Source organism: Embiotoca jacksoni, unplaced genomic scaffold, assembly GCF_022577435.1.
Source record: "Embiotoca jacksoni isolate LCO1_2020_lvr unplaced genomic scaffold, fEmbJac1.0.p SCAF_8, whole genome shotgun sequence".
Lineage (NCBI taxonomy): Eukaryota > Metazoa > Chordata > Actinopteri > Embiotocidae > Embiotoca > Embiotoca jacksoni.
Genome location: NW_027185436.1, coordinates 12,790,131 through 12,817,811, shown reverse-complemented (window position 1 = coordinate 12,817,811; position 27,681 = coordinate 12,790,131). Strand labels below are relative to the sequence as shown.

The 27,681-nt window shown below is 41.8% G+C and overlaps 1 protein-coding gene across 3 annotated transcripts; it reads left to right on the top strand.

Annotated features, from left to right (window-relative positions):
- Nucleotides 1-1,173: 1,173 nt before the first annotated feature.
- ssh1a (slingshot protein phosphatase 1a) lies at nt 1,174-23,194 on the top strand. 3 transcript variants are annotated; one of them, XM_069138475.1, is made up of 15 exons: nt 1,174-1,405; nt 4,758-4,795; nt 11,281-11,381; nt 14,098-14,162; nt 14,780-14,901; nt 15,403-15,471; nt 15,648-15,713; nt 15,951-16,133; nt 16,226-16,319; nt 17,714-17,842; nt 18,063-18,109; nt 18,227-18,373; nt 19,352-19,552; nt 19,717-20,425; nt 20,547-23,194. In XM_069138475.1, exons 1-15 carry the CDS (start codon nt 1,325-1,327, stop codon nt 21,654-21,656), a joined length of 3,162 nt encoding a protein of 1,053 aa, XP_068994576.1. In that variant the 5' UTR covers nt 1,174-1,324; the 3' UTR covers nt 21,657-23,194. The 3 variants fall into 3 exon arrangements, with proteins under 3 accessions (XP_068994576.1, XP_068994575.1, XP_068994577.1); XM_069138474.1 differs by having other exon boundaries at nt 1,175-1,405; nt 15,951-16,145; XM_069138476.1 differs by lacking the exons at nt 1,174-1,405; nt 4,758-4,795 and adding an exon at nt 8,990-9,208 and having other exon boundaries at nt 15,951-16,145.
- The last annotated feature ends 4,487 nt before the right edge of the window (nt 23,195-27,681 follow it).

Genomic DNA, 27,681 nt, shown 5'->3' with positions numbered 1-27,681 from the left:
ACGCAAGACTTACGCATTTCGGGAAATAAAAGGGGATTACCGTGTTTTTCCCACTCTGGCGATGCTGCCTGAATGCAGCAGTTGTACCAAGATGTGCCAATGCCTCACTTAAACCCTACAGGCCATGGCTTGAACATCAACATGACATTAAACAGTGGTGGAAGAAGTATTCAGATCCTTTACTTAAGTAAAATTACCAATGCAGCAAAGCAAAAATAGCCTACTGCATTATAGTCTCACATGAAAAACCCTACTTAAGTTAACGTAGGCCTAAATAATTAGCCTACAAACGGCATAAAGTAGTAAAATATTTTAAAGTAAAAGTACTGTTTGGGCCCTCTGACTGATATATATGACATCATTAGATTATTAATACTGAAGAATCAGTGTGTAATTAGCATGTTACTGTTGTAGCTGCTGCAGTTGGAGCTGGTTTAAACTACTTTATATCCAGTTTTATAAACAGGGACGGCAGATAAATCTGAGCGGTGGTCAGATGATTACTAGGGTAAGAAAGAAGAAAAAACAAAGTTGTGACACATCAAACTGTTTTCAGTGAGATATTGGATCATTTGAATATTTATCTAAATAAAACTGTTAGAAGTTTAGAGGGAAAATAACTATTTGGTGGACCTGTGAACACAGCCTTGTAGGCCTATTTTAAAAGCTTGTTATATTGTGTCAAATCTTCATCTATAAATTAAACATGAATTGTCACACAAATGTAAGAGTAGAAAGTTCAATAATTCCCTTTGAAATGAGAGGAGTGGAAGTTCAAAGTGGCATAAAATTATAATTTTGAAGTAAATTACAAATTCCTCAAAATTAAGTAGTTTGCAGTACTTTCTTTCCACCATTTCTATGTTTAAACCTTAATATATTTTGTTAAATCCTACTTATTGTGTGTATGTGCCTGTTTATACGTCCTTATCTTGTCTTGTCTAATGACTTTTAAAATGTGACGTGTATCAGTCTGTTTTAAAGGTGGCATACAAAAAAATATTTGCATTGCCTTAGTGTCATTGTTGTTTAGCACTTATATACATACATCTTTTTTATTTTTATTTCATTTTTTTTTAATTTTTTTTATTTATTTTTTATCATCATTACTATAATTACAGAAAATAAAGTGCCATCAGGAAGGACGGGGCCTTGAAGGCAGCACTTCCTGCACAGAGAGCCCTGCCTGCGGGATAACGCGGCTCCTCTCCCTCCGATCATCCGGCCGTATATCAGTCGTATATTAGCCCCGCAGCTAGCTGCAGCTCAGCAGGCCACAGCGGCGGGCGGCCGGCCGGTGCTTCATCCTCAGCGTCCAGCCACCATGGCGTTGGTTACTCTGCAGCGGTCCCCGACCCCGAGCGCCGCATCCACCGCCAGCACAGCGACCACGACCGCCGGGGAGGTCAGTTTGTCTTTGAGTGAAGTTGAAGCGGCGCTCCCGGTTTTTTTGTCTCCCGGTGTGATGACTGAGGATGAGGAGGATGTAACGGGAGGAAGGCCCGCCGGTTGAAGCTAAATTAGCATCGCTAGCTCCGTTAGCTCATAGTAGTCAGCGAACGCCTTCGTTACCGATAGCTGTTGCTGACCACATTTTACCAACATGTCTCGTCACACCTTTTTGAAAGTATCATTAAATTATTAAAAAAAAAAAAAAAAAAAAAAAAAAAAATTAATTAAAAAAAAAAACCCGCATCTGTTAAATGTGTTGGGTGCTAATTTTATAGCGTTAACATGAGCTCAGATTATGACTGATATAATCTGTCTGCTAACGTGAGCTGTTTGTGATGTGACTGGCTGACATTGAACAAATCTACGTCTTTTCTTGAACCTTAATATCACGCAGTCTGTTTGGATCTTCACTGTACTGCTCTTGCAGATTTATAGTGATTTACTCGTACTAAATCTGACATTTTGACGTTTTAACATAACATCTCTTCAACAGACAGTAAATTATAAACAGTCAGCTGGGTAATTTCTGTCATTTTCCGTTTTTGGTGTTTCGTCGGTCCTCCCACTAAGTAGAGGAAAATATGAGATTTCCAGACTGGTAAACAGCCATATGGGAAAAAAAAAGAAAAAGAAAAAGACTAAACCTGCCTCTTCTCTACTGCAGCAGAGTCACAGTGAGAGTTTTCTTCCGTTTTGGGCACAAACTGTAAGAATAAACTATTAGTCCAGTTAATCCCTCAAAAACTACCATTCAAAATTAATTTCCCTTCAGTGTTTTCAAATACAGTTAGTTGTTCAGGGTTTTCCTTATTGGTTTGTACATGTTCTGCAGTTGCAGTGAGGGCTGGGTTAAGGGTAGGTTTTTTTTTTTTTTCCCACATAATTTTGGACTATTATAATTTCAATCTTTATTTTATTTTTTTTAAATACAAACTATGTGCTATAGAAAATAATAATTAGAAAACATCGGTAAAACAAGTCCCATAGTGAATGTATTTGAGCTTCATTTTTCTCATCCACCCATACTTAGCACTAAATATAGTTTTTTTTTTTCTGTTCATTTGGCTTTTTTGCTGTGAAAAACACTTGGGTGCAGCGCCAAAGTGTTAAAATGGTAGAAACAACCCTGTAGTTGTCAGACGGGGGCGCTAACTACCAGCTGTAAACAGAAACGCTCACCCTGTTCTGCTTTGTATAAAAGTATCAAAGACGTTTATAGCTGTGTTTATTTACAGTCATAAGTGTTTGAGCTAGAGCAATGATTAGTTCAAACCGAGTCAGGCAGAAAATACTCCCCTCAAAGCAAGGTCATAAGGACCATACAACACTTAGATGTAACAACATTACTGCAAATAGATGACTTCTTTTAAAATAATTGTTTTTGTTGTGTCTCTTTATCGCAGAGTTTGCTGGAGGCTCATGTTGAGGTGTGACAGCTGGCAGAAAGCTGCTGCAGCTATGATGTCATCTGCTCATAAGGGGTGGGTGGGGTGCAGGAGTACTACTGTAGGGAGAGGGAAATGAGGTAAACATTGATAGAAGAGAACACAGTAATGGAGACTCTGCTAATCCTCCATTGTGCCATGAGCCCCAATGCTGAATATATTTCTTCTCTCCTTCCTAGAAATGGTCCTCTCCATTTTTCTGGATATCTTTATATATTTTTTTCCCTGCTAAGTGCACTTGACTGGGATTTCCCAGACAGTATAAAAAAAAAACATATCTTACAGCCCTTTTCTATCACTTGTTTCAAAGACAAGCATGTAACCTTTGGCACAACTCACTCAGGAATTTTGACACATAAACTATTACACTTTGTGGTTTTAGATCTTATCAATTCATCATTTAGAAAAAAATACTATCCGGGTGTTACGAAACCCAAATTCACTGTATGAATATTTGGGTCTGGACACGTTCTATTGAGAATTGTTTCCAGTTCTTGCATCCTAATGGGTGTAGACCTCAGGTAAATGTTTTAACTATTGGAGTAGCCTTTAATCAATCAGCACTGACCACCATATACCATATGTTGCGTGGTGAAACTCAACCACATCCACCATTGTTGGAACTACTTTAACACCACTGCATGTATCCATCTTCGTTGGTCGCTGGTTGGTCCGCCTTTCAGGGTAGCCGAGCAAACCTTAATGTGAACAGGGTTTTACGATCAGGTTTGAGATTAAATTCACAGTAAAGACGAGCTGTGAGCAAGTCAGGTGGAGCCAGGCTAGAAAAATGCACCACTCTACGGATTTAGTTTTTTCTCAAAATTGGTCTAAGAGGGAGTTGGTTAGTTTTAGAAAAATCCAATCACGATGAATGCACTAGGAACACTATTAAAGTTAAGCAGTAAAGATGTTACTGCCACCACGAAATACAGCACGTCTACTAACATCCTACTTCATGTATGTTTTGTTTTACTAAACGATACTGAAGTTGGTGTGTCTTCTGGAGCTAAAATTGCAGGACTGTGACATGACTGGAGCGTTGCTTCTGGCTTTGATTGCTGTGGTGTGTGTTGGGTGGTCATGAACTGAAACTTTCACATAGCCCCCAAATACACCTTCACTATGCAATTGATGGCATGGTCAGAAAATTGTCTGCGGCGTCAAACGTGCTTTAGTATGTTTACTTCTCGTGTTGATGAACTTCATGTCTGCTCCCACAACTTGTAATTATTTCTGGGTGGTGTGGTTTCTGGTAAATGAAAAATAACACGCGCATATATTTGGAGTGACTACACAGGCGCAGCATCGTGATTGACAGCAGTCTGAGAATAAGACACGGGGTTGATCTTAATTGGACTGGTGCCAGATTTTGTTTTTCTGCTCCTTTTAAAGTCAAATTATACACCTCTGTCTCTACAATTCCTCTGTGATGAAACATTCGTGAGCCCATTCTCACTAAGGAGAGCAGTTTACTCACAGGTGAAGAGGAGGCATGAAGTTTTATATCGCTGTTATAATAGATTGTGTAGCTTTGTTGCAGATCATTCAATTTAAAGGAGTGGCAGCAGTGGCGTGATTGGTCTTTCAAAGTCAGCCAGCATAAGGTTTTGCGTCTCAATTTTTAGACTTGTGCTTTAAAGAAATTAATAGAAATGATATTCTGTTGAACATGAACATACTGCATGTATATTTCTTCCATTATAGGGTCACCTGGTCACTTTCATTTTTCAAAGCTTATGATTAACTATATGGTAAACTATAGCTTGTGTCTAACCGCTAGGTTTGGAGTATTTCTTAATATTGCAATATAAATGGATTCGATATGGTATTTATTTTTTCTTGTTATCTGTATTGCAGGATTTTGGGAGTGAAGATGAACGGCGAATAAATCAAAGGTAAGTTTACTTTATGTAAGCCCTTCTGTTGCATGGTACACGGGAAAGCACGTCCACATTTTCTACACAGGTGTTATTGACTGACTGGCTGCATCTGTCTTTGAGTCATTCAGTGAAATCTGGAGTGGCGGCAGACTAGCTGGCATCAACGAATGAAAAACTGAGAGTCAGTGTCATAAAACACCTGTCTGTCTGTCTTGTTTGGCAGAGTCATCAATTCTTAATAGACAATTGTAAACATCTATTATTCTCTGTAGTCTCGAGTAATATGTCAGCAAGTGTGTCTGTATAATTATTAGCACTGTTCTCGAACTGTGCATCATCAGTTGAGTCACTTGGCTTGGAGTGCATGAATGCTATGGATTGACAGAAAACCAGTTATAATTTTGGGACTTCTTTGTTTTGGTCATTTAGAGTAATTTAGAGTAAAAACACCCAGTATTTGCTGGTCATTGCCTCAGATGTGAACGTTTATTTGATGATTATACTATAAATACTCCAAATAAAAGATATATTTTTGTACTGTGCCACATATTTAGAATTTGGTGACAGGTGTCAGAAAGACGGAGATAATGCAGTGTTCGCACAATTAACCTTTTACACCCTGCAAGATTTGGCAAGACAGCCATTATTTTAGTCATGCATGAATATAAACATAAAAAGTTCCTATACCATATTTGTACAAGGAAATTTGAAATAAGTCACAATTCAGCAATGTTAAAGTTTAGTCATTGCATTGCAGCCCTCACTGTTAAAATTAGTCCTTTTTTGTGTTCAGTTGTGTTTGTGTTTGTGTGTATAATAACTGTGGCAGGTTAACTGTATAGTGTGATAAGACCAAAAGTAATTTTTTTAGAACAATTATGATGATTTCAAGAAAGCACTTGGCTCCCCTAGGTTGTGTTTTGTGCGTTCAATTCTGAAAATAGGCGCAGTCCGAGTACGTCTGGTTTCTTTTATCTTTGGATAAGAGATAAGTGCTTTCCAAATTGTGACATGCTGACACAGCTGTGTTAAATAATATAGTCAGTTTTCTGCCAAAAGCTGTAACGGAGTCCCCGGTGCAGTTTCAGAGTCGTGAGATAATTTTAAAAAGAGAATAGAAGGAACTGCAGTTTGTCTTTTAATCCTATTACATCCATTATTTTATTAACATCAAAACAAATGTACTGGTTGGGGCAGTTTGAATTTAATATGATGTAAAAATGTCTCATAGATATGGGAAATTCTTAGCTTATCTTCTAATCGCTATCTGTAACATAAATACTGGCATTAACCCTCTGGAAAAACAATGGCTCTGGAACAACTATATTATAGGAAAGCACCCACGGGTGCTGCTGCTTTATTTTGTGTGTTTTTTTTTAAAATGTCTGCAGTGGAGCTATTTTACTTTTTAGTTCAGATCAGATCAATACAATAACTTCTGTAAGAGTGTCCACGTCTGTGTAAAATCAACTCATCAGGACGGTGCCAGTGATGACAAAGTAGGTCTTCATGTGTAACTCATATTGACAGAACTCTCTTTTCCAATGTGAACATGCATCGTTCTTCTGATCCGGTGATTTGCTGTTGTGAGATTTGTGATTTCTTTCACGTCTGTATTGCTAAACATCTCGGATAATATGTGGAGTAGAGGAATTCTTGAAGAAACGGAACACAAATGACTATGAAATAAGCAAACGCGTCACTCTTAAGAGTTCAGTTTCATTTCAGTTATGCAACAGTGTATGCAATGTCCCCAAGCAACACGTGTGTGAGAATGCTCCATACATGATGTGAGTCCTTATTTGACCCAAAATTTTGTAAATTTTTTTGAGGGGCCTGTTAAGCCACGTTACGCAATTCAATTGCCAGTAAATTCATGTTTATTTTATTGGCCAATTAAATTGTCTTTGATTTGACGGCTATAATTCTCTTTGGATCAGGATGTACCGAGCTGGTACATCGGGTACATGCTTACATTTGATGATGGACAGCTGTATTTCTGCCAAGTGGGAGTATTTGCGTTTGCTGTTCCTGGCTGAACTCGTAAACGCTGACAAGCCCACAGGGTTGATGAAGGCCAACATAAACATTGTGCAGGTGTCTGTTGCACCGAAACAAGGAGGGATTTCATGTTACCACCTAGTACGCAACAGAGTTGAGCAAGGCGTTGAATTGGACAAAAAAAAGTGCGGTTACGTTGGTTTGTGTGTTAACAGGTAGTGTTTAAAGTGACGAGGAAGGATTCGGCTCAGAGGGTGAGACAGAAGATCGACAGACTATGATACGAAATACATCAGAGCACTCGTTATGCGCAGTCCGTTTAAACTTCTTATTTTAATAGCACACTTATCAAGACGGGTAGTAATTGACATGCCACAATGTGTCAAAATACTCTGGTTATGTGGAGAGAGGAGAAACATATGCAGACAAGACGCTCTAGGTCTGAATTCCAGCTTCATTTTCCTCAGTAACATGATGTCATTTATTTCCTACTCAGGCCGTCTATGTCTCCATTGATACCTGAGGAGGTCTGTTCCTCCCTCTCTCTCCACCCCTTTCATTGGTGTCAGTGAGAAAATGCCAGCATTATGCAACTTGACGGCCCCAAGAGGAGGCTTTTTTTTTATGCGCCGGTGTGTGTGAAACACTCTCAGACCGTGGATAAACCAGCCTGACTCCAGCCTCTGTGCAGCCTCTTTGTGGCGAGCCCTCCGTGTAATCCGTTGCACCTCTCTCGCACAGCGGTCCACCTGGTGGCTTAGAGGACACCTGGTCCCGTTTTGCCCCATCCAGGTCCATCTGGATACTTTTGCATCAGCAAACTATTCCTTAATGTTGTGACGTGCCGGTTTTCCTTCCCGCTGCTTCTGAAGCGTGAGCTCAAATCAATGTTGTCGCCAAGTCCCTCCACGTCACCCTGCACCTGACGCACCCGAGACGTCAGTGAACTTGCGTCAGTTTGTAGCGCACAGTATCTGCTACTGAAGAGGTGTCGCAGGCGGTGTCCTGTTGTTGAGGAGAATGGGAGGGCTATCTTGTTATCTGTGTCGCAGAGCTTTTGGTAATGTCTGTCAGCAAATCCTCTCAGATTAACAAAGAGTTGTGCCACTTCATTGTATGTATGTGGGGAGTTTAATGCTTGGTGAGAGAGGGAGAGTGCAAAAGAAAGCTAGCGTCTTGATTAGCTTTCAGCTCCCAAACATCTACAGGATCAGTTTCAGTTATTATTGTGCGCTGCAATTGCTCGAGTATGTTTCCTTTCCGTTCTGCATTTAACCGTATTTCTTTTAATGCATCTATATAGAATATTTGCTGGTGTTGCAGATGTATAAGACATAAAAGATATGTCCTCCTTAACCTGCCATACTCTCCAATAACTAACATGTTGGTTTGTTGACTGTAAATGTGAATGAGTGACAGCCAGCGCTAGCCACTTGAAGGAGAGAGACAAGATAATCTCTCCCTTATAAGCCTGTGTATAATGAGATTTGGGAGTTTTGGGATGCTGCCAGTTCTCACTGGCCTTTCCCCCCCATGCTTGGCCCATGTGTTAAGCTCCCCGGAGGCACTACCTTGGATTCTGTTGACCCGTAATGTGGCATGCGCATGGAGACATCTCACCAGCAAGTTTCAAGCCATCACTCTTCTGTGCCTGCTTTTTGTTTTGCTTCCCCCCTGGATGACAGAGAGAAAAGGGCACTCACTTGGTTTTGAAGACGTGACTTCAGCAACACCAAGATCCTGGAAATGGACATTTTTTGCATTGGCTAAAGAGGCAAACTGCCCGTCAGTTTATATTGAAGCCGACCTGATGGATAATGAGAGTAAACAATCAGAAACTTCGTGTTGATGTACGGGGAAGTCCATCTCTTAAATGATACTGGAGTCTCTTGATTCTTGCTGACAGACTTGGATGTCGGACGCTTCAGTATACTGCAAAACAGTGTGACAGACGAAACAGACTGATGGACGGACGTGGTAGACTGTGTGTGTGTGTGTGTGTGCGCCTGAGGCAGCGGGTGGAGGCTGCAGTGTGTCCCTGCAGGCAGGAGGCTGACTTGCAAGCAGACGCTCAGATGAGGGAGGAGGAGGAAGAAGAGGAGGAGGAGGAGGAGGCAACCAGAGGGAGTGGCATCTGAACAGACGGCACTTTTCCACAGAGCAGCACAGATGAGTGCAGACTGTCAGTCAGTCTGTCACTCAAGAGCAGCGGGCAAAAACCTGAAGCTGTCATTCTTCTTTTGCACTTTGCTCCTTCACTGTTTCTGGAGACTGATGAAGAGGAGGTAGCTGGTGCCAGAGAGGCCTGGGTTTGGCTCCGGTCAACAGGATGCATCTAGTTGTAGCACCCATTCAGGAGGCCGTGATGAAGATGCTACCCTATTTTGTGGAGAACGCTGTGTTGACACAGAGTGAGATAAACCGCATGTGAGTTTAGTTTACCTTTTTAAATGAAGTTTGAACAGCTGGGAACTTCACTGCATTGTCAATAGTTTTCAATAGTTTTGAAGCCGTTTCGTAATTAATTTGCTGTTACTTTTAATTTATGATGTCATGGTTTTTGAATGTTGGCTGGGTCATTTTGCAACAGATACCATGGTGTCATTTCAGGCCAGCTGAATCAATCAATCACAGAACTTAATAGATGTGAGATCATGAACCTCTATCAAAATAAGTTATCATTCCTGACCGCTTCGATTCAATTGTGTGTTTCTGTGACCTATTCCTTGTGTCTTTCTGTAAATCATATATAGGTACTGTAGGTTACAATTATGCTCGATCATTTCGGCTTTCTGGCAGGCTTTTCTGTCAATGTCTCTGTTTGCTTTGATACCAGATGTATTTTTAGCCCTAGTGTTTGTGGAGAAGCTGATAGTATGGTGCCGCAGAGCAAGAGACAGTAGAGCTGAGACTGTTCAATTAGGATGTCTGAGTTAGTCCCATGAAGCAGGTGGACAACTCTTGATTTACAGATTAGGACGAGTTTTAAACATCTTCAAATTCACCAGAGTGCTTTAAAGGGCTTTTTTCTCCTTGAAGTTATCAGGTATCACCGGTTAAGACCTGTCGACTTTACAGTTGGATTACTAGTTAAAAAAGAAAGAATTGGTAGCGTTGATTTGTGCTGAGCAGTGATGAGGCTGTGTCCCTCGTCTTGCTCTTGGTATTGCCTCATATACTCTTTCATTCCCTGACAGTAGACCCTCCTGACAGCCTCGTACATCTCAAACAGAGAACAGAGCGAAACAAAAATCCACCAAAGTGAGACAAAAGTTCTGGTTGAAAAGTGTCCGCCCCCGTGCTTTGTCACTGAAACTTGTTTTTTCTGTGGTGCTGGGGGCGGCCGGAATTTATTGTGAGGTGTACAGAACGAAATCCATTGTTCCCACAAAATCATCTGTTTGGGTCAGGCCTGCTCTGCTGTATGTGGGTTTTGAAAGTCTGATCAGAGATAGCTGGTTTAGGGAGCAGTTTCAAAGCTGGATATAAAAATAATCATCTTTTCCCTCTGGTTACAAACACAGGCCAATACAGATTTATTTATTTATTTTTAACGTTGTAGTGCAAACTGCAGACACAAAACCTATTTAGGTATCAACAGTAAAAATTATATTAGTCTTATACCATTGTTGCTATTTTAAGGTGACACAAGCCAGTTATCCTGACACTACTTCAACACAATGATTCCATAACAGCTGTATTTCGATACCGGTTCGTCTGTCGTACCTGTTTGGATTTTGTTTTGAACCTGTCACTCATCAGATCTGTACTTTCCTAACAATGTCCTGGTTTTGCCAGACTGCACACACAGAATACACCGTGCATGTGTTCCACCCTGCTGCCAGGTAGATTTATGAATGCGCTCACATTGTTTATCAGTGAAATGGAATGATTGAATTCAGCCTGAGGGAAACACCTCACTTCTTTTTATGGCAGTTCCTTACTCGTGTCATCTGTTCACAGTTCCAAACCTTAACGTAAAAAAATTTGGATTTTTACAGGCAGGTGTGGGGTGGTAATTGCTGCTTTTCGGTCATTGTGAAAGTTAAGCATCACAAACAACTGTGGTTAGGTCAATTATTTAGGTCTGTGTTGTATTATAGCAGGCCAGCAGAGACCTGACAAGTCAAATCTAAGTGCAGCTTATGCAGCAGAAAAAAAGACAGATAAGCATTCAGGATCAAAGCTTGATTCATGGTGGCTGCAGACCTAAGGTCTGCCTCTTTAACGTGGCAGCTTGGCTTTTCCACTCAGCTGTTGAGGTAATTTGCCAGCAGCAGACAACCATGATTTATGCTCATCTTGTTGGCTGTGTTTAACTGAACTGAACCATTCCGTTAAAGCTACGATTTTAATTTGTCTCGTGCCCCACTGCTCAATCTGGTTGTCCAGTGGACGTAATGGAGCGATTGTGCTGAGCTGTCTCTCTGCAGTGTGGTGTCCGATGTACAGTGCCTGTGTTTCAAGACTTGTAACTCTCCTCTCCCATTTGTTTGCAGCCTGAGTGAGAGCTTCTTCATGGTGAAGGGTGCTGCTCTCTTCCTGCAGCAGGGAAGCAGTAACCAAGGCCAGAAAGCACATCCTCATCACAAACATGCAGGTGAGAACCTAAGAAGCACGGCACCGTTCGCCCAAAGTGTCCTTTTGATCTCATCAGTGTCGGCATCAGACTGTTCATCCAGGTTATTTAGTGTGCTGCAGCAGATGTTGTTAGCTGAGGTGAGGAGGATGGAGGCTGCCTCGTTGATAAGCATGTTCCAGACATATATAGCTTAGGCAGATTAGTGTTTAAATCCAGCGTATGGTAGCACCGTGGAAAACACTTCTGTTCACGATTACAGGCGGCCCTCATTGTTTTTTATTACCTATTGTCCTCGGAATACTTTTCTTAATACACAAAATAAAGTAAATGATTTTTTTTGTCAGGATTCCCTTTATGACATTATTGTATAGTTTTTTGATGTTTTTTTATTTGAAGCAACATAACAAACATTCAGGTGTAATTTTTTTTAGGTCAAATTTAATTTGAGGGTGGAAGCGTTTTTGGCATTGAGTAAATTAATTACACGGGACTAGGACAACATAGATAGGACGTAGCTGATGTCACAGTTTTGTTTTTGTTGTTGAGAAAGAATCTAAATTATGGACTTTGTGAGACTGTGAGTGTCCCAGTGATGGTGATTCTCTTATAACAGCCAGCTGGAAGTTAATCACCTCATAAAAGTCTAGCTTTTTCTAAATGTGCCCAACTTTAACCTGGTGACTTCCAGTATTTGTATGGAAGATTAATTCATTGAAACATTTGGCTGGAGAAATAGCCTTGTCATTTTCCAGGAACTGTGGCCTTCAGGGGTAAAGTGTGAGACAGTGAGGTGGATTGACGCAACGTGCTTGATAAAGATATTCCTGCTCTTAGAACTGGTGCCTCGCCATCAGCTCCTGCTCATGGGATCCCATCAGCCAGTTTAAAAACATGACACTCCACAGCTTAAAAACACAAAAACAACCACTCCATGATCTGCTCTGACATGTGGCATTTTATGTTGTGACTGTGGTTGTGTTTGGATGTCAGTCTTCAGTGAATACACTCTAAACTGTTTGAGGGCCTGGATTTTGCTTATCTGTAAGATGAAAGTTGGTGTTGTCAGTTAAGACTATCAGTTGAACTGGTTTGAACTACTCGCATCAACGTACACACGTGACACCGTTGTCTGATACGGTATATTTATGTGCGAGTCTCGTATCTGGCAGCTGTTATAAATCTGCCACAGTGACATGCGAAGAACTTACTCGACTGCGATCCACATTGTACATCAAAACCACCAAATGCACAGAACAGAGAAATGGTTTTCTCCCGATTTTACTTCTAGCAGCTTAAAGGTTTCATGAAATAATTGCACAAAAAGCTTTTAGCTGGCTAACGTGTTCAAGCAGTGACTCAGTGGAGGAGCATTGAGATGGCTTCAAAAAGGCTTATCATTTTTATTCACTTTAATTATATGTTATTGGGTTACTATGTACAATGTTCCAAAATAACTCCAAACATTTCTAGAAGAGGATAAAACTCATCTCTTGAGTTTTAAGTATCCAACCAACAAATGTACCTCTGGACGACTGCAGTTTACAATTTGACAGAAGTGGTTTTATACATGCCTAATATATTTTTAATTAGTGTGTAAGTGCCAAAACTCATCTTAGCTCCTAGTCTGAGTCCACTTTAAATACTAAGTTATACATTTTGCAAAGTTTTCTCGGAACAATTGTTTTCAGGTTAAACTTTACAGTTTGTCAATTTGAAAGATTGTCAAGTATTAATGTGGATATTTTAAGAGCAGCTCATGAGTGATCAGATGTCAGCTGAATCGTTCTCTTCCCAGTAAAATTGAACTTATGCTCAGTATTCTTGTCAGTGGGTTGATTAAGGAAGGAATTACTTAATGTTCTGTCGAAAGATTCATCAGAATCAGTAACTTTAAATACAAAGCCTTTCCTGAAAGATCCTTTCAGTTGGTCAGGTTAGTTTAGGATTTAATTTATGTCTATGAGAGTTCAGAAGGATTTGTTTATCAGTGCTCATGCTTTGAAAGTTGGACATAAAGAGAATGTACTTTTCAAACCTGACCGGAATATGAGACAAAGTCATCTATTGCATGTGGAGAAACTAAAATAATAATACTGTGTAACTTGAGGCTGTAAATCCTGAGATAAATGACCAGGCAGAGAATCCGTCACTTTCTGTTTCATGGCAGTAGCTATAATTAAAACCATTCAGGATGTTACGGTTTGTCTGTTTGACCTGCGGCCTCCGTCAGCTGCTACCTTGCATTACTGTTGGTTCATCTCCACACCTCACCTCCTTTTTTTTATTATCCAGCTCAACTGACATGTCTCGGCATCATGAGCACTGAAGGATGTAAAATGAACAAAGACAAGTTCTTGAATTGTTTTGTGGCTGATAAATTTGCTCATGCGAAGATGGGACGTTTATTGTCAATTCGTTTCTCGTCTGTCTGTTCACAACACGTCAGCTGATAAAAATCATTGACCGCGTTACATGTTTTGGTTTCCGGGAGCAGGCTTTAGGTTTTGCTCGATGGAGAGAAGGCCTTAGTGTTAAACACCAGGGAGCAGCGTAACTTTATCTACCTTCACCAGACTACAGCAGTGCCTTTTAATTATATAAACTTGTTGCGTCTCCAGCGTGGATTATATTCTCATTAATATTCTCACTCAATCTTGTCATAGTAGAATAGTCTGTATGATGAGGTAGATTTATAACCACTGACACCGAACAACATATCATCTCCCTCAAACAGGTGACTTACCTCAACACCTGCAGGTGATGATCAACATTCTTCGCTCGGAGGACAGAATCAAACTGGTAAGCGACAACATAAGCATGTGCACACATCAAAACAAAAACAAGCACATAAACACATAAAGGTCAGTGACTTAACAAGCTGGCATATCAAACCCTCCAGAAGGCTTTTATTGTGTACTTAGGATGCTTATTTGCTCACTGTAATTATTAGCTCATGAGAACAGGTTTGAACACACTCGAGAGAGCATTACAAAATGTTTCCATGGCATGTGTGTGTATGTGTTAGTGTGAAGCACAGTTATTTTATTTTATGTTTACCACCTCACACATCCTGAGGACTCGGTTACCCCATTACATCAAGGTTGTAGTCTGTTTTGTTGGTTGTAGTTTTCTTTGCACATGTAGCTCTGACTGACTTTGTTGGACACAGATTTCAGCAGGAGGGTCGGTGCACTCCACTCCTGTTGCCTCTCTAGAGCATTAGCTGTTATGTACAATGAAGAGTTTCGCACTTGTGTGAAGTGTGCATACATTTAACACAATTTTTAGGATTTAATGCTGACGGAAATACTGAAGTTGCCAGTTATATATTTCAAAATCTCCGATAAATATCACAGTAAGGGGCAACTGCTAACACGGGAAAACATTTTTAAGTAACCTGTCTGTGCCATGTGCAGGCGGTGCGGCTGGAGAGTGCGTGGTCAGATCGCGTGCGGTACATGGTGGTGGTGTACACCAGCGGGCGACAGGACACAGAGGAGAACATCCTTTTGGGAATCGACTTTACCAACAAAGACTGGTACATATACGCCCAATACATAGGATTTTATGATTTCCGTATACTTGACTAATTTCCATTTCTAAAATGATATTTTCATTTGATTTAGATATGTCACTTGTAGACAAGATATATTATATGTAAATGTTTGGAAAAAAAACAATCTGTGTTCGTGAATGCAAACGACACTCACCCGCAGCACTCTGCCTCAAACTGGAGCTACGAATAGTTGCTTCGGTCCAACAGAGTGTTTTAAAAACAACATTTGAAATCTTGCCACTTTTTGGTTTGCCTGAGAATTGTTTAAGTTCACAGATATTCATCAGGCTATCTAAGAATGTAGCAATTGTAAAAGAAGAGATTTTTAATGTTTGAAAATAGAGAGGAAAGAAAATTGAATATTTTTCTGTTTTATTGGTCTTGTTTTTATGTTATTATCTTTATTTCTTCTGGAAAAAGTCATTGTAGAAATTTTAATTTTTCTGTTTGCCTGGTATTTGATTTTTATTTTCATTTTGCCAGCAAAAGCTGTTCAATCGGCATGGTGCTACCTCTGTGGAGTGACACAAAGATCCATCTGGATGGAGACGGGTGAGTTTTTTTCTGCCTCGTGTGTGTCCCCTGTTGTGAGGACACAGCTGGAGCATTATTTCTCTGCTTTTACCCAACACTGCATCAAACCTTGACACTTCAGACGAGCTCGACTTACACTTTGCAACATGATGCTCAAACTAAGGGACTGAGCATCTGTTTTGTTTACTCCTCAGGGGCTTTACTGTGAACACGGCAGGTCGGACTCATGTCTTCAAACCCGTGTCAGTGCAGGCTATGTGGTGAGTAACAATCAGGAGTCCCAGTTAGTTTTCTGATAGGGACACTGATGCAGTGATGCAGGTTGAGGCAGTACTGATTCATTGTGCCACCTGCTGGCTTGAAGATATGTGTGCACAGAACTGCATGAAGCCAGTGCTACATTCATATGATTACTTCACCGACGTAGCTCAGAAGATCAGACATACAGCCGTCATCTACAACTCTAACCTATATTTTTCCAAACAACAAAAATCTAGGTCGGCCATTCAGGTGCTGCACAAGGCATGTGAGGTGTCACGCAGGCATAACTACTTCCCTGGAGGCATAGCTCTCACCTGGATGGGCTACTACGAGAGTTGCATTGCTTCAGAGCAGAGCTGCATCAACGAGTGGAACGCCATGAAGGACTTGGAGACCACACGGCCAGACTCACCCACCATGTTTGTTGACAAGTCAGTTAACACAATCCATCTTCAGTCAGGTTTCATATGTAGATACTGAAACGTTGTTGATGAAACTTAATCTTCGGCAGGCCTTCAGAGCGAGAGAGGACAGAGTGCCTTATTAAAGCCAAACTCAGAAGCATCATGACGTGTCAGGACCTTGAGAACGTCACCTGCAAACAGGTACAGAAGCACACAAGCAAGGAAATGAACCACTGCTTTGTATTTATTTCTCCTGGTTTGATTTTCAGTGGCTGCATTTATATTTTATTCTCTTTAAATGGAGACACAGCTCAGTGTATATGTACAGTGCATCTGGAAGATATTCACAGCACTTCACTTTTTCCACATTTTGTTACGTTACAGCCTTATTCCAAAATGGATTAAATATTTTTTTTCCCCTCAAAATTCTACACACAAAACCCCATAATGACAAAGTGAAAAAAGTTTTGCAAATCTATTAAAAATAAAGAACGAAAATATAACGTGTACATAAGTATTCACAGCCATCGCTCAACACTTTGTTGAAGCACCTTTGGCAGCAATTACAGCCTCAAGTCTTTTTGAGTATGATGCTACAAGCTTAGCACCTATTTTTGCGCAGTTTCTCCCATTCTTCTTTGCAGGACCTCTCAAGCTCCATCAGGTTGGATGGGGAGCGTCGGTGCACAGCCATTTTCAGATCTCTCCAGAGATGTTCAATCGGGTTCAAGTCTGGGCTCTGGCTGGGCCTCTCAAAGACATTCACAGAGTTGTCCCGAAGCCACTCCTTTGTTATCTTGGTTGTGTGCTTCGGGTCGTTGTCCTGTTGGAAGATGAACCTTCTCCCCAGTCTGAGGTCCAGAGCGCTCTGGAGAAGGTTTTCATCAAGGATGTCTTTGTACATTGCTGCATTCATCTTTCCCTCCATCCTGACTAGTCTCCCAGTTCCTGCCGCTGAAAAACATCCCCACAGCATGATGCTGCCACCACCATGCTTCACCGTAGAGATGGTATTGGCCAGGTGATGAGCGATGCCTGGTTTCCTCCAGACATGACGCTTGGCATTCAGGCCAAAGAGTTCAATCTTTGTTTCATCAGACCAGATAATTTTGTTTCTTATGGTCTGACAGTCCTTCAGGTGCCTTTTGGCAAACTCCAGACGGGCTGTCATGTGCCTTTTACTAAGGAGTGGCTGTGAATACTTATGTACATGTGATTTTTTTTTTCGTTTTTTATTTGTAATAGATTTGCAAAAATTTCCCATTTCACGTTATCATTATGGGGTATTGTGTGTAGAATTTTGAGGGAAAAAATGAATTTAATCCATTTTGGGATAAGGCTGTAACAACAAAATGTGGAAAAAAAGAAGCACTGTGAATAGTGTTCCCCTTAACTGCTATTTTTAATGACTTTTCAGACAGTTGAAATTGCAAGCTGGAGGGGCTTCGATATGTTTTTATAGCCTTACACTGCTTTGCAGGCAGAATTTCATGAAAGTTCATTAAACAAAAAGTGATGCATTAACATTTGAAGAGAGGCTCATTTTAATGTGTCTCCACATACAAATCAAGTTGTGCTGTGTAATTCTTTGTCAGATCCGCACAGAGGTGGAGCAACAAATGAACTGTAACCTGAAGGAGTACAAAGAGTTCATTGACAATGAGATGCTGCTAATCCTTGGCCAGATGGACAAACCCACTCTCATCTTCGACCACGTCTACCTGGTGGGTTGATGCTGTCTCTTACATTCACAAACATGTCTGCAACATCTGTCGTTTCCTGTGAATAACTGAGATCAAATGAGTCTCTTTCCGTTCCATCTGAAATGAAGACTGGTGTTTAAGTAATCTTCCCTGTGAAATAATTGTTTTGGAGAAAGAACAGTCTTCCAGAGATTTGAAAATATACTCAGTCTAAACAGTATTTTCTCTCATTTGTTTTTAGGGATCCGAATGGAATGCATCTAATTTGGAGGAACTGCAAGAGACGGGGTGATTTATTTTTTGATTATGGAGGAGCTAAGATAACGACACTCCAAAACATATTTTCGTTATGATTTGAGCAAGAAAGAATGTTGTTGATGAGTTAACATTATCTTTCCTCCCCAGGGTGGGCTATATCCTCAATGTTACCCGGGAGATAGACAACTTCTTTCCAGGCACATTCAGTTATCACAACATACGCGTCTACGATGAAGAGGCCACTGACCTGCTCGCTCACTGGAATGACACGTACAACTTCATTGTTAAAGCAAAGTGAGTCCAGAGTGGAAAGAAAACATGGTGCTCTTGTGTTTATCAGTTCACCACAGAGATATCTTAACGTCGCAAGATGTCAAAGTGTTAAGATCTAATTTCCCACATTTGTTTTGTATTTCTGGGACCAACTTTGAAAGAAAGATCAAAGATCACATCGAAAGGTTTATTATAATCACTGGGAATGAGAATTATAATTTCTATTGCTTGTTACAGTTTTCTTTCACATATAAAACGAGAATTAAAATACAGAAAAAAAGTCAAAAGCCAATATCTAATTAAGTTTAATATTATTATTATTATTATTATTATTATTATTAGCCTGTTTATACAACATATGCTTCAAGCCTGTACTTCAAAGAATCTAAGCAACTACTGCTCATGCTCACCTATGTGCAGCACATAGAGGTATAATGCCAGTTTAAGATCCTGCTCTGGGGTGCTATTTTCCAATGGAAACATCAGCGATAGATCAAATACAAAATTTCCTTGTGTACAGTTTCATTCACACAAGAATGAAGGGCAGGGATCCACCAGTCTTGGTACGTCGAAGAGGGATGCACATTTCTTATTGTATTATTGAATTCCCAACTAGCATAAAAAGAGCAACAGATACAGGGAGGGAAACTCGGTAAACTTTGAGAGAGAGAGAAAAAACAAGTAAGAGAACAAAGTGAGCGAATGGGAAAGCTGATTGTTTCATCACAGTTACATTTCAAAACATTGCTAAGTTACCGTAAAACAGTCAAAATATTTTCTAGTGTCTATTTTTCTTCGGATCAACAACGGTAAATACAATAAAATGTGTGGTTGTTTTCTTGTTTGTGAAAATTATTCCCTGGTACACCTCTTGTTGTTATTTAATCCACTATCAGACTGATCTTCATGCTTCATCAGAGAGGCAGAGGAATGTGCAAAAAAAGAACAGTTCTATTTGTATATTAATGATATAGATGTACATATAATTCTCTCCCACAGAAAGAACCACTCCAAGTGTCTAGTTCACTGCAAGATGGGCGTCAGTCGCTCTGCCTCTACCGTCATTGCTTATGCCATGAAGGAGTTTGGCTGGTCCCTGGAGAAAGCTTACAACTTTGTCAAGCAAAAGAGGAGCATCACCCGACCGAACCCAGGTTTCATGAGACAGCTGGCGGAGTATGAGGGCATTTTAGATGCCAGGTACAGTCTTTCACTTGATGTGTGTGTGTGTGTGTGTGTGTGTGTGTGTGTGTGTGTGTGTGTGTGTGTGTGTGTGTGTGTGTGTGTGTGTGTGTTCAGTGTTGTATTCTTTTCGGAGTTGAGCTCCGTTTTGACTTTTGCACACTGTATGTCTCTATTTCCAGTAAGCAGCGGCACAACAAGCTGTGGCATCCAGATGCAGACTGTGAAATGGCAGAGGGGCAGCAAGGGTTGGCTCAGTGTTGCGGAGGAGTGGAGGGAGGGCACCAGACTCCAGAGCCGGGGATGTCTCCCTGCTGCGAGGAGGCGCTGTCTGATAAAGGTGCTGCATGCCCCCCCTCCCCATGCAGGACTGTAGCGCTGGAGATCGACCCCGCCTACAACAACTACTATTTCCGCCGGCTGTCTGACTCGGCACTGGATAGCGAGCCATCAACACCCGTGCGCGGCCCCCCTCTCCTCGGCATGGAAAAAGTCTTCATAGAAATCGAGGATGTGGAGCGAGACGCCCTGCTGGATGATGAGGCCTTTGATGGGCGTGAGGGCTTGCCCCTCCCCTCCTTTGGGTCTACAGCAGAGGGAACTGCTGCGCAGACCTGCAGTCGTGGTCCCGAGCCGCTGGAGGAGCTGCGTCTGAGGCTGGAGTTCAGCACGGTGGAGGAGGAGGATGAGGAGGATGTACAAAAGGAGGAGGCAGAGATGGAGGTACTAATGCAGCCAGACGATGGAGGCGGCGGGGAAGGAGGCGGTAGTGAAACGCAAGATGTGGAGGTGGAGGTGGAGGGGGATACGGAGGGTAATGGGATGGACCTGGCAACCCTCAATGAAAATTCCAACAACAACAACCATTTAAGTACTCTATGTAACCACAATGTATGTTTGAGTAATATGATTAGCAAACATTTTAAAAATGAAAATGCTGTCACAAATAACATAAATGAAATTTGCATAAATAACCATTGCCTCTGACTTTATTTGTTCTGTCTTTCTTTAGGAAAAAGCTTCGTCCATCCTTCTTCCAGCTGATGCTTCTACTCTGTCTTTGTGGGACCAGACTAACTCCAACCAGAAAGAAGATTCTCCAACCCTGACTTCCAAGCTTTGCCTTAACCCCAGCTCTCCTGAGGTCCCAATTGCTTCATTCCCACAGTCCCATACCTCTTCTGAAGGCCTCACGTCTTCAGTGCTGTGCCCCTGTGGCCCTCTGTGTGACTGTGCCAACTGTGCTGCCTCCCCACCCACAGCCCCACTTGACGGAGAGGAGCAGCCAGAAGAATCACTGCAATCAGTGGAGCCTGCGGACAATGGTGATGTCATGGAGGTAAAGACTGAGGTCGATGAAAGCCAGTCTGATTCAGCTGCCCCAGAGGCTCTCCCTGAGCTGATGAGCATGGATTTGGAGGAAGAGAAGACTGCTGTAGCTTGCTGCCCTGGCCAACAACAGGAGACCCTTTTACAGCTGCGGCGGTCTGGCCTGGTCCGCCGCCGTGCAGAGAGACTGGAGAGACTTTCAGGTTTCTCTCAGGAGAGCCTGCACTCTCTGAAGCCTGTGCACGCATGCCAAAGTTCCAAGAAGAGTCCATTTCACGCTGAAGGGGAGGACGAGTTCTCCGGCTATGCTGGTGACTTCACTAAATCTTCAACGCCATGCCAAGTGCGGTTAGAGCCACTGGTGGTGCCACTGACCAATGAAGCCTTGTTGGGGGTGGTGGGTTCTGGGCTGCTCACACCCATCTCCTCGCCTCACGGCTCTACCCTGACACGCAGCTCAAGCAGTGACAGTCTGCGCAGTGTTCGGGGGAAACCTGGCCTCGTACGTCAGAGGGCGCAGGAGATCGAGACCCGCATGCGGCTGGCGGGCCTAACCGTACCCTCGAGGCTGAAGCGGTCCAACTCGCTGGCCAAGTTGGACAGCATCAACTTCTCCTCCGAGGACCTGTGTTCAGCCTGCTCCTCAGATGCAGGAACCCTGCTGCTCCTCTCACTGTCCCCAGACCCAGAGCCTGGCCTGCAGTGGGACTCGCCCACCACCTCTGCTCTATCCCGGCCCTGCAAGGACCTGCACACTCCAGAGAGAGCGCTACCAGGTGAGCCCAGAAGCTGACAAATCAAGTGGAGGTTACGTGCACTCCACCAGCCCCGTCGCATTTCACCTTGTGGGCCGGAGAAGGTTGTACAGATTCTGGAAACGGGAGAGTGTTGAGTCCGAGGAAACAAATGAAAACAAAAACAATGCCAACTGTCGTTATAAGGAGTGTCCGATCTCCTTTGCCACATTGTTTCTGAAACTGCTGTTCACAGTGATGAACGTCATATTGCTGTATCTGACAAGTGTGTAAAGCCATTGGTTCACCTCTAACTTTGTTTGATTCATGGACAAACAAGTGCCTTACCTATGAGACCTGAGGCACAGAGCTGTGTGTTTGACTGCAGGATGAGACGGTACAAGGCGCTCGATAACCTTTAACTTCGTATCCATTGGCACTTAACATTATTTTTACCTGTCGGGTACAAAGTGGTAGCCTACATAACTTGAGTCCCTCAAAGAGCTCAACAGAAAACATAGTGTTAAATGTAGAGTTGTTTACCGCACAGTTTATGTTTTAGATACTAGAGGGTTGTAAAATTAATGGTTACCTCATGTTGCATTCATGGAGCTCTTGCTCAGACGAACACAAGGCAAGAGTTTAATTCAGTTCATTTGCTGATGTTGAGTTAAAGTGAGGAAATCTGTTTTGAACTCATTTTACTGCAGAAGTGTATGTTAATGCATTAACTATGTGCGAGTGAGTGAGTGAGTGAGTGAGATGAAAGTGGAGAGAAAGGGTTGTAACTGTTGCCAGAGGCATGCTCACTGTTTTCAACAAACATTTCTGAGTTTGTTGTTCTTTTGCACTGCTTTTTTATTGAGTGAATACTGGTACACAGCAAGCTATCTTCCAAAATAACATTAAGTTAATGTTATTGACCTCATCATTCCCTACAATGTACGACGTCCTTGGGAGAGCAAGGTGAGGAGTCGTGCTGCATGGCTTGAAATCGTAATACAAACGCCTGGTGTGACAGGAATGGAGGATTGATGACAGTCAAATCTTTATAATGTCTGAGGTTATTTTTCCCAAGCTAAAATGATCTGCACATTTTTGACATAAACATACTGTATGACACATAAACGCATCCAAACCGTTTCATTTTTAAGGGTTGCCAACATTTTAAACTCATTTGTGCTCTTTGAAATGTGAAAGACCAAAGTTATTTGGCTGTCTTAACAAATTGGATTCACAATTGAGGCTGTACAAAATATGTGAATCATCATGTCAATCACGTACATATTTAAATGCTGTCACATTTTTTTTTGCACCTTTTGGGAGAAAGAGACTCAGTGGAATCGTCGGGCTCATAGCTGTTAAGCTTTTATGCTCATATCATCAATGAGTTTTAAAGCTTTTGTCACACAAATGTGACAACGATCACAATAGGTTACTTCACAATTTTGTAACCATTTTCTTTTTATATTTAAGTATGCAGTAATTTTTGTACTGTACATTGCTGTAGTTCAAATGCATATTGCACTTTTTATGTTGGTAAAAAAATAATGTACTGTATGTGTTAATTATGGAAATAAACATTTGTTTTACATAACTTGCCATGGGTCCTGTTTTGTTCTGTTTCTACTTTTCTGAGCATAAAGCATTCAAACCTAATTGTGCTGAAAATGTGGAACCAATTGGACTGTACAGTGAAGACATCAGAGACAGAGGAACTACCAGACACAGGCATAACTAAATATATGTGTGCACTGACTCTGCAATGGAGTGCATACCCTGAAATTACATCCTCGTGCCCCCATCTGTATGCTTTGGCAGGAGAGCCATTTTCTGACAGCCAGGTTATATAACATTTGGCTTCCCGTCACTGTTTGCATGACATCAGTGAATTACTTTAGTTACACGGTCTTGTTCCTCAAGGCCTATATGACTGAGTGTCTGTATCATGAATGGTAGGCCCTGTGTGCAGATTAACACGTGGTGGGGAATGGAGGTGGCAGAGATGTTGTTTGTGTGTGAAGTGACATCGGCATACAGCATTTCAGCGTCTATCATCGCATTTACAGAAAACCCGAGACTGACATTGATACCGACGAATATGAAATGGAAAACAAATGCCAGACTGCTGTTAACTTGTGAACATTAAATGAGAGAGGGGCTAAATTCAGCTTCGTGAAACTCATCATCAGTGTGCGAAGAAGCCTGTGGAGTCGGTTTTTGAGCTCATGATTATCTTAAATTAAAGACAGATCGACTTCGGTCCAGACAAGATTCAAACCGACCTGTAACACTTTACAAACACACAAAAAAAACCGCCGGTTGGCAAGAACACTAGCTGCCTGTCTGTCAGCACAGTAGCCTTCAGTCCACAGCCGGTGGGTGTGGGCCAGCCCCTCTTCCCCTTCTTCTGCCGGTGAATTCCTGGCTTACCGTACCGCCACTTTTGTTTTATTATCTGAGGACGTATCCTGTTTTGGACGTCTCTATAGAAACCGGCAGAAACAAAAGAAATGGTCTGAGCTGTTTTTCCGATCATTTTCCCACACTCCTAGGTCGGCCCAGGTTGCCTAGTCGCTCGGCATTTATCGCAGACGCAAACACCTTCTTTTTTTTTTTTTTTTTTTTTTGTAACCACCTCCTACTTATCTTAACAAGGTTCCTGGAGTGAAAAACAAAAACAAAAAAATTAAAAACTGTGCAGCGCATTACTCCGTATAATGCATAACAGTGTTGGAGTAAGGGAAACAAACAATTAGGAAATCCCTTCATCTTTTTAGTACCGTCTTCCAACTGAACGGGAAAGGTTAACACGTATGCATCTAAAATCTCAGGACGGGATCACATTCAGATCTCATTCGCCATATATCTTAATCCATGCGTGCAAAGAGAGATTGAGATATTAAAGATAACTTCCCCAAGGTTTTCCAAGACAGCATGAAGTATAGCTACAAGTCCCAAGTTTCCCCTGATTGTGTTAGTCAAATGTGCTGTGACATCACATGGATGTAATTTAAGGCTCCTATTGCTTGTGCATTTGAGGGAGGACTGATCATCTGCAAACAACCAACAAAGAGCACTCTTGTCAGTGCTGAGCAAGAGCGATCAACTTGGCCACAGCTTCTAACCGGTAAGTGTCAGCCAGCTGCAACATTTGATGGGAGATCAATATTATGTCCACCATATTGTGGGAGCAGTGAGTTGTCACGAGCCAGGCCTGTCTCAGGTTGTTGTGTTGTATTTGTCAGAGCTAACAGAAAAGATACAGGAAGTTTAGTATTTTCCAGATGCTAAAACGTTGGTTTGTGAGAGCTTCTTGGTTCACTGGTTTTGAATTCCTGTATGTCTGGGTATGCTGGGGCTGCAGACCACATGGTGATCAAGTGATCAGCTTTGAGCATTCAGTAGGGATGAGACAGGAAAATGGATTTTGTTGTTAGCAGGATGGACTGCCTTAAGGGAAGAAGTTCCCCACACTTACTGATAGAGTAAGTAGAGGATTGCCAGTGAATGCACGCTCCACTGAGGTCTGACACTGGCTTCACCTGATGAGGTCACATGCTCTGAAGGAAAACAGATCTTTAACTAGTTTTGCTAATGCCCTCACAGATTATCTGTCTGTCTCTTCTCTGTGTTATTTTATCATGTATTTCTCTCTCTCTCACTCTCTCTTTCTCTCATTATCACGGCTCCTCCACACAGCTATGTAGTGTGATGATAACATTAGCTCCCTTTGCATTGTGTTTGGCCATATGCAGGCCTGTCAGATGAGAAGACAAGTCATATGTTGTCACATAGACAGGGCATGAGGCCATAGACAGGAAACAGACTCATGCTCCACATCATTGTTCATTGTGCCTCTCCAGTTTCTCTGCTTACTGCTGCAGTTCCGTGGGTGAAAACCTATTAAACAATTAGGCAATGTCATGGAAGAGTTTGTCTCTGCAACATGATCATTTATGTGTTCAGCCTTCTTGTTAACAACAACTGCAACTATTTCCACCTCCATCTACTGCAACTACTAATGCTCTTATACATCTTCATCACCACAACAAACATCTTCTTCATTGAGCGTGTTTACATGCACATTAGTTGCCTGGCTCTCATTGGATTTTTGGAGTATCCTGGTTATGTGTTGCAGATGCATGTGTTGCCTGGTTTTGACCTGAATTCTGTGTCTGCTCCTTGGAGTACTCTGATAGAAACTTGGATATCTTTACATGTAAACTTCTGATCCCAGTTTCTGAACATTGTCTGCTCCCTGGTAAAGAACATAGTGGCTGAAATGTGAGAAATGAAAGCACAGCTGTACACACATTATCAAATATGAATAACCAGGTTTCTCTTTTTTTCTTGTAAACGCCATATCCTGAACATAATCACAGCCAGGATAAGACATGAAACAGGGACACTCATGTACATGTAATTGCACTCAATGTTGTAGGATCAATAACTGCAGTCAACACAAGGACAGGATAATGTTCCTGAAATTATATCCAATGTTAGATTGATATAATGCAGGGCTCTGTAAATTGTATAATTTTTAAAAAGTAAATGGAAGGATATTACTTGCATTGACAGAGATTTTCATGTGCTAACATCATGTCTTCCTTATGTAACTCAATGACAAAAATATAGAGCTGAATGGCACCCTGAAACCACACTCGTAAAAATAATCTGACAACAAGAAGTATAACAAAACAAGATGACTTTGAAGTCATCGGAGTGTGGGGAGATTTGCTAACAGACTGTCATAAGACTTTGTGAATCTTCAATATTGAAAGAGGGAGATTACTCGATTAGTCAGAGTTAGTGTTCCTGTTTACAATCTGATGTGAGTCATTTTGAGGATATGGCTTTATATCTTAAATAATCCATTCAGTTTGCACGAGTGAAAAAAACAGATACTTATCAGTGCAAAACAAAGGATTTAAATTTACAAGTGAGATTGCTGCTGCATCTCGTGACTGTAATCGGCCTTAAAGTTGAGCTGGTGTTGACGCTGCAAGTGCATGAATAACCCAACAGAGAGTATACTATAGCACTTAAAGTCATAACGATATTTGATTAACCACTTCCATGAAAATGACTCCTGTGTGACTATGACTTGTTGCAACATGCTACATGGTCTCTTCCCAAGACTAAAACCACAATCTGTGACGTTAATCCCAGGGGTCTGCTACTCTTCTGTTTCACTGCTTGTTTTTCAGTTTTCAGTGTTTTTTTGTTTTTTTTTTCAAACGGGGAATGTCAGTGATGCTCACAATAAGAGAAGTTTGGGTAAAGCACAGATCTCCCATGGTCTGCGGGCAAAAGAAAACACTTCTGGGTTGGCATTTCTGACATGTGTTGTGATTTGGGAGGGTTTAGTCCCTTGTTGTGAGGTTAACACCATATCCTTCTCCGCAGACCAGTATGGGGCAGAACCTGGACAAAGTGGAAGGGGAGGAACAGGTCGTCTGTGAGCGATCGGAGGAGACAGGACCATGCCATGACTCTGGAGGTGTGGGCAGCCATGCAGGTGATGTCATGGAAGGAGAAAGCTCATGTGAGGAGGAGGCTGGTAACACCGGAGGAAAGTCAGGAGGGCCAGACTCACAGGATCTGGATGAGAGCCCCAACCAGGAACCAACAACACCTTCCAGTGAGAAGCAAATTCATTTGTGGGAGAGTCCTTTTGCTGCAAGGGAGGTGAGACAGGGAGGGGCTGCAGGAAAGGAGGGAGGAGGAAGAGGAGGAAGAGGAGTGAGTACTGCTCCACTGGTTCCAGATGAGACAGACAAGAATCACAAGAGTAGTTTGAGAATTGAGGAAAGTGCAAGAGCCCATAAGCTGTTCAATCAAATCAAAGGAGAAGAAAGGTGGACTGAAGAGCAGCTTCAAGCATCCTCAAAAATCAAGATGGAGTATCAGGCTATGGAAGCCGTCCCACATGAGGAGAACCACGATGAAAACTCAGAGGATGCCAGCTCCTTTGCCAACTCTAGCCAGAGCTCTATGATGCTGAAGATCGGGAGAGGTGGAGCTCATGCAGGAAGTGAGTTGCTGTTTGTTCAAGATCTGAGTGAGACCATGATGGCTGAG